This window comes from Lottia gigantea (assembly GCF_000327385.1).
Source record: "Lottia gigantea unplaced genomic scaffold LOTGIsca_3, whole genome shotgun sequence".
NCBI lineage: Eukaryota > Metazoa > Mollusca > Gastropoda > Lottiidae > Lottia > Lottia gigantea.
In genome coordinates this window covers 5860631-5868836 of record NW_008708986.1, presented here as the reverse complement: position 1 = coordinate 5868836, position 8206 = coordinate 5860631, and the positions used below count along the sequence as shown (strand labels likewise).

At 34.6% G+C, this 8206-nt stretch overlaps 1 protein-coding gene across 1 annotated transcript; it reads right to left on the bottom strand.

Annotated features, from left to right (window-relative positions):
* Positions 1–620: 620 nt before the first annotated feature.
* Positions 621–5968, bottom strand: LOTGIDRAFT_104455 (hypothetical protein; the record flags this gene model as incomplete). The annotated part of the gene is made up of 9 exons (XM_009057383.1): positions 621–770; positions 1103–1338; positions 1687–1819; positions 2309–2458; positions 3450–3580; positions 4082–4168; positions 4584–4671; positions 5063–5208; positions 5890–5968. Coding segments are annotated over 9 exons (1200 nt in total), but the record flags the coding sequence as incomplete, so codon positions are not given.
* Positions 5969–8206: the final 2238 nt, after the last annotated feature.

Sequence of the window (8206 nt, the reverse complement as noted above, 5' to 3'; positions counted from 1 at the left end):
TAGTATGTCTTTAGATTTATTAAGTCTAGCTTTGGCATACAACTCTCAACATCAGTTTTTGATATAAACAAGATACATATATTGGGAAAAACCTTTTTAGCCAAATTAGCAAATTCAGCAAAATCAATTAAATCGATGTTTTGTGCTAATGATTTTTCTGTGATTCTACGTTTCATGGAACCACCTACTAGTAGTATTTAATATCGAGATCATTATCTGTTTTTAAAATATATTATTGTAGTGTACAGTGTTGAACTTAAAGTGTCGCAATAAACTGATTGAATTTCAGTTTGTGTTTCATGGGTATAATTTTCACTGAAGTCAGTTTTGATTACAAGAGTCCTCTATTTCATATTTTCTAATAAATGAGACAAATTGCGTTTCTAAGACCTGGTGTCTGTGTCGCCTATATTATATCGCGGGCCAGTAATTTTCAATGTCTTGATACCATAATTGGCCAAATTTATTATTACTATCCTTGTGAGTTCGTTGTTATACAGAAAATTACTATTTCTTTATCCATTTCTAAACACATCCGTTTCTTCTGACGAATATAAGAAAGAAGCTGGCATAGGGCAAAGATGAAATCGTTCTAACAACTTAAAACATGATGATAGAATTCAACCTTTCATTATGTCTGTCACGAATTTCTTTTCACGTTTACCCCATCTTTGATCTTCTGCCGATCCGAATGTAGCATATACGATGCCTCCGATTAAGCAAACTGCAGCATCCATATAAAACACAATTTTCCATTGCATCAAACCTCCCTGAAATTTATATACTCAGTAATTAAGCTAAGTAAGCTCAGGTCGACTTCGGATTTAAGGCATCATATACGAACTCAAAATGAGATACCGACAGACAACTATAAACTACATAGTGGCTTATTCCAACAGTTCAAGCCGAATGTAAAACAAACGTGCGAAAGCAACTGGTGACAACTGAGATTTTTTAATCATCGGCGCGCTCTCCGATTAAAATAAATGATAATAAACTTTTACCATCTATCCAAAGCAAGACGAGCACCTCATCCAACATATAAGGATTTTTAGCTGCACATACTCCAAAAATGAAAATATCAAAGTTATCAAAACCAAACCTTTCCAAGAATTATTCCATTTAAAGACGGTCCTAATATACCACTTATTGCTGAAGCCAAGCATATACTCCCTGCAATGAACCAACTGTATTCCGCTGATAAGTCTAAATTATTGGTTAACACTGCACTCCAAATAAACCCTTGGAGAAAAAACACTAGTAATATACACAATAATACCAGCTGACTTTCTAATATAAAACTCGCCACCAAAAATAACACAGCGTCTAATGCCAAACCTATAGAAAGATCAAATTGAAAAAATGAATACAGTACAGGGTCATTGAAATGACTTACACTGAACCAGTAGTAAAATATATACCACGGTTCTTACTCATTAAAGTATGGTACAACAAAGGAAAGCATGGAATTAATGTTACAGCACGTCTTATGCCATTGTAAATCGTGTTTCAACGATATTTCGAGATCTGGAAGTCCCCAATCGAATTTACCCATCGAAGAATAAGACCTTTTCAACATACTTAAAGTAATGGAATTGTGTTTTACGTCCTACTTTTCTGTATATGATGGGGCTAATGCAGACGGGCAACGCCATTCATCAATATCATTTATTATACAGAACTTACAGAAGAATATATATAACTTCCGTAGTAAAGTGGAAGAGACTTTGTATTTATTTTCTAAAAAATCAGACAGCCATCCTGCAAACAGTGTAGATGTTGCAGCACATATATGTGGTAGTGATGATGTCATACCATTCTGAAAGACATTTATTATATCTAAGATTAACAAAATTTGAAATAAATCAGGTTTTTTAATTACACTCGACAGAGTAAATGAACTCTGAATATTCTCAAAGTACAAGCAATAAGCGAAGTCAAAATGAAGCAATTTTTTATGTCTGTATAACCTTAATTGTAGGAATTCATTTCTTATTGTCTCGCACTGTCCTCTGATTGGTGATTACTTTGATAGCTGTCTACTATGGATTCAGGTGACGACAAATCCAGTCTGCCAACACCTGTCATTGATGTTCAACATGCACGAACTCGACAAACAGGAAGGCACAATATAATATACAAAATAGGGAGGCCAAGGCAAAACCTAGTGTTATGTAAACTATAGAAACTATGTAAAACAAAGTGTAAACTTTGGTCAAAAACATCTGCGATGATAGTAGAAAAATACATTACATCAAGTTGGGATCTTTGAACCAATCAGATCGGATAATACGCAAGTAATACTTACATTTACAATGTTCATATGTAAAACACTATTTAAAAGTTGAGGAAGATGACTAATCCAAGAATAAAATATAAAGATAACAGCAAAATTTGCAATCAACAGGGACCACAGTGGCAGAGAAGTCAGTATGTCTTTCCAAGGTAGGTCTTCTTTCTAACGAAAATAGCAAAAAAAAAACTGGTTCACAAACGATTTTGATGAACTTATCGTGTAAGAAAACTACTGTGACCAATTTAAATTTTAGAAAAATTACCGTGAACAATTTGCCTTATTACTACCAATTTACTACATCACCGTTTTTCTCGAGGCCTTTTTCCATGCGAGTAATTTATGGTGACCAGGTCTTTTGTGAACATATTAGCTTGTGTGTGGCCATTTCCAATGTTACTAATTTACGTACACCAAATTTTAAACTACAAAGACAGGTTTTTGATCGCTTATTCAGAAGTTAGATTATCAACAGACGTCTTGCAAACGGGCCCAAATGATTCGGTCAAAATGGACACAACTAGTGGTATATCATCAAAATAACATTATGTTTTCACATTGCAATAAGTATATACCTTCCTTGTGTGGAAAAAAGTAAGTTTTGTGAGAGCAACATCATGATGTGCCACATAGTAGACAGTAGACAGTAGTAAGATCACAGGCAACTGATCATACTAAAATGAGGTGCATGTAACTAGGATAGCCGTTTTCCAACATCTGCTGTTGTCGCAATTTATGGTAAAATGTATTACATATTGATTATCAAAATAATATCTTATATTAATGATTTACATAAGGATTTTGTAAATGGTTACAAGTTAAATTTTGAAATGCTATTATCTTTTTGTGATATATCCGTTTTTACTCTCGCTGCTTCATTATTTGAACGGTAAAGTTTCAACATGTTAACAAATAGAGAGTCTTGCTCACTGGTTTCCGCTGGATAAACTAGCCGATTCAAGTAGGCACGAGTTGCGCACCTTATTTCATATTCATTCATTGCTTATCATATAAAATGCCTCCTTTCTTTTTTTATATTTCGAAGGCTTTGAATAAAAAAACCTCGGCTGTATTTCATACTTTACATATCATACTTTGAAAGCGAAGTACAATAGCACTGTATTTATTTAAAGCAATATTGATAATGTAAGATTACCTGAGAATGATCATCTAAAAGTGAATAACGATTGATGTAATCTAGCTCTTCTTTAGAAATAGTAGGATGACTTTCTGGATCTTCTGTTATCAAATAAACCCAGAGGAGAGCAAACACCAGCTCACAACCACCTACAATGACACATTTTCAAACTATGAGCAAGTAAACGAGATGTGGTGTGGGGTATCAACAAATGGGAAAAAAACCAATACAACAGAGACCGTACACGACTACAAATTTCGATTACATTCCACCGGACACCACACCTCAACAATTTACCATTCTCAAAATTATCCTGGGTATACGGAATTCGTTAATCGAGCTTTTTTCGTATATAATGTACATTTGTCTCTACTGTACTAACAGTCTATCTGAAATTTTAACAATTCTCTATGGTAGACTTGGCCTCTTGTAAGTTATTACTTGACGAAGAAATGAAGGACAACCTAATGCTGTGCCCAACGGTCTCTTTAAAGCATACAATCGTAATCTATGGAAATTTGTTTATTGTCCAATCCAAACTACAAGACACCTTTTCCATGTCTGCGCACCCCCTCCCCGCATCGACAGGCTTCACTTACAGGAGACCAAGTTGTAAAATCTGAAAATTTTGTAGAGAATAAATGGCTTACCAAATATATAATATATAAACGGCCATCCTATACTAGAAGATATGAAACCAGATAGCGAGAAGCCTAGAATAGTACCCACATCTAAACCTGAAAAATATCTATAAAATTTATAATGATAGCTTTCAATATGTGCTGTTACATTTTGTTCTGATTTTAACTACAGCTAGGGCATTCGATTTCTTTCTTTTTTGTATCAATGCGCCGTGTATACAAACAGCATGGTATCCTTTGAAATTGACAATTCGGTTAAAATGGAAGGTAAAGGACAAGAGACTGTTCCAAGTAACATAACTCTGACTACAGGCTTCAATTTAGTAATCACATGAACGTGTTTACGAAGATGCTCAAGGCAGAGAGGTGTAAAAGGGTGGACGTAAAAATGAAAGCCCAATATAGATTTATCATTTCCATCGGTTATATTAGTTCATTTCTTCCTTTATTAGAACTACAAGTACACACGAGTGAAACAGTCTAGTTCTGCATTTTACCGGATTGAACTTACCAACAATCGAACAAGTGACTAATTTAGATTTTTCTTGAGCTGGAGACCATTTTGATAATAAAATCATCGTAGTTGGTAAAACACTAGTCTGAAAAGTTGTTGAAGGTTAATCACAAAATTATTTTATTTTTTAGTTTGAATAACAACACAATATTGTCCTATTTTATCGTGAATTAATTGAAAATCGATCGGTGGGTGGATGTAAATGTCCGTTTCTCGTTGTGCACGTTAAGATCAATCGGCAGCTAAAAATCATTGCACACTACACGGTGTTGCCCATCTTCGTTAGTCCATAAAAATACATTTATTTTATTTCATTTTCACAGCTTTTTTGGAGGCGAGTTTGCTTACAACTTGTGTTCCTTTTGTTATCGATACACCTTTCACTACATGTGAACCATTTATGTCACTATCTCACACGTGGGGATGACGGGCTGGTCAGACGGAGACGTTTAAAAGAAACGAAATGTACCACCTACCTCCAAACAACCATGGATAAACCTGAGTGTCATTAAGGCATATTCGCTCCAGCATGCGGCCAGTGCTGTAAATAGTGACGCAATGGATATTCCAGTTAATGATAGACCATATAAAAATTTTCCACCGGCAATTCTGATCAAAAAGCCTGAAAGAATTGTCATCGAAAAAAATTTCACATTATATTCAAACTAGGAGAAGCAATAACTACTAAAGCTTCTTAGTGCTTACTTTAACCTGATACCACTTTTCATTACGGCCCCGTCACACCGGAAAGCCATCCTTACTGAGCTGCTACGGCGACGGAAAATTAGCTCAGAGCCTATTAAGGCCGCCATAAGTGTGGTATTATCGTAAAGGAAGTGTCAGATATCGTACGGTGGGCGCTATAGTCGCCAATAATCGCTGTTGAGATCGCCACTGAATAGATAATGTCCTCAGAAAAAACGTCGTAACATATCCATGAACACAATAAAAGCTATATGCACCAAACCCATACATTTCATTAGAAACGTGCCTTGGGAACGCTGAGTACGACAGCTGGAGAATTTGCAATTTTAGGGGACTTTTGCGTTTTCATTACGTTTCCGGCGTCTAAATACAGTTTTGATCGCCGTAAGATTGCTATTATGAAATACTTCTCATATAAAAAGCTCATTAGCGGCTACCATTATATTGCCAAATTGCCAGCTGCGCCAAACACCGTGTGCCTGTAACTGTGGTTTTTATCCCACCGTGACCGGTAAAGGGGAGACGATTGGATGACTTGAGAAAACAATCCTTGATGAAATGGGGAAATTTGAATCGCTTGGCTTAACTGGCCACTTACCTGTGGGTATCTGGAATAGTGCCAAACCAACTGATGATGCTGCTAATATATATCCCTGAATTTCTACACTCCAGTCAAAATGTGACCAACAAAAACATTCACTCTGAAAAAATATATTAATATTCGTTTGCAATTTTCCAAATGTAAAGTCAGAAAGAGAAAATTTTTAACGCTTTGGAGTGTTTATATTGAACAGTCGGTTAGAGCGTTGGCTCTTTACATGACGTCATTTGCTTGGTTACGTTAAGCGAATGGCGGTTGTGGGTTCTGATCTCGATCAGCATGTGAAATCCAATAACCTTGAATAAGTTATCTTCACTTATAATTCCAGTCGACCCATTTGTAAAAGGACCAGCTGGTAGCAAGTGTCCTTAACTGTGAACCTAAATTGTCTGGTGTAATACAGAAAATTAAGTACTAAATATCCAAACTAGTAACGAAAAATAACAGTTTTGGTAATATATTGATAGCAGCTAATAAAGTTTTCATTTGAGAAAATTCAGAAAAATGTTTAAAATATGGTAGCAGAAAACATCAATTAACATGTTGGTAAGATAGTTCTCTGTTATTGATATTAAACTAGAGTATTCTTCATAATAATGATAATGACCATAACCAAAACCATGGACTGCCACAAGTGTTACAATAGACCTTATCCCATGACTTAATGGACGGATGTTTCAATATTTAAAATTAAAATTTTGAGAATAAAAAAACAAAAAATTAAAATTATATTTTAGAGAATGAAATTAGTATTTATTCAAATTAATTTGTTTTTTTGATTTAAAATCAAGAGTTGTATTATTAATGTAACATAACCCTCTTACCTATCAATCATCTTGACTTCATATATTTGAAATATTCTAATAAGCCACCCATGCAAAGTATTATAAAAATGAGGATTAAGAATACATTCTGATTATGAAAACCAAATCGAAGTGGAATAAATAAGAATTTTAGCCGTGGAAATTTTAATATCTAAAGGAATATAATTGTGCATCATTGTTATATACCGTTGGAAATGTGTCGTCACCCTAAAATAACGGCTCATACATCACTTCAGGTTTGGAGTTTTTCTTCTTGGGTGGCTGATATATTTATTATAGTAACATTTATGATTTACATTTAAGGTGGGGCTAACTAGCGTGATTGTAAAAAAACGAAAGTTCTCACGCTCAAAAAGGATTGATTCAAATATTATTGCAATGGATTGTTGCAGAAAATATAAAAAAAAGAAAACCTCGGACCACAAATAAATCCTTCAGACTAAAAAGCAATTTCTACATCTCCTCTGGTATTACAAACATTTTTTTGTTCATCTTGGAAACTATCTGAAGTTTAAATTTGGTCAAACGAGAAATATTAGACTCTTTTGCAGATTTTTATACAGGCGTGTCAAAAAAATAAATGACAATACCTTAGTAATATTCGTGCTGTTTGATGTGACAGCAACAACAGCCACGGACATACTGACTTTTAACAGAAAACTCAGAGCTGAAATGTACACAAATTATATATATTACATTTTTTATACTGTGATCAAAATTTATATCCTTAAAGAATTTTTTATAACGCCGAATAAGTAATTCAGTTTGACTCGCTATGTTAGCTAAACTTATCTTCAGGAGCATTAATTCTGATCCAAAACAGCGATTCACTTCTGGAGACAGAAGGAGATTAAAAATTTGATGTGGTAACACGTATAGGTAATAGTAAACACCTGTGTGCAGCCTTTGTTGATCAAAGGAAATAAAATATGTTTCAGCTTCAAAATAACAAGATTTATTTGTGTTCAAATTTTGATTCGGTCTTCTCTTGTATAACTGTATAACGTTTCAACACAATTTACACGTGTCTTAAAATGAGGAAGAGGGGGATGAAATTGAGAATACCATAACAAAAGGTTAGATTTAAAAAGGCATTTCATTTTTTGTAAAACATTTTTATTATCATAAACGTTGTAAATTACAACTGAGAATATTTCTAAAGTACATCTATGTAACTACTTGATCTTCTCGAGTATTACGTCCTACTTTTCTGCACCATGTGGGTTAATGAACACGGGCAACGTCATGTAGGGTACAATCAGGGAAATTTTGCCAAGACAGCGGCATTAATCTGCTCTTTCTCGATTCCAAACTGTCGAGGGATCTTTAACATGAACAACCTGTAGCACACGGGGCCTCATTTTATTGTCCCATCCGAACGACTAGACACTTTTCCATATCAGACCTTCTTACCTGCCTCACTGACAGGGGGTAAATTGGGTAGCATAATCTGAAGGTATTATCTCGACCTATACCTGGATTGTAGCTTT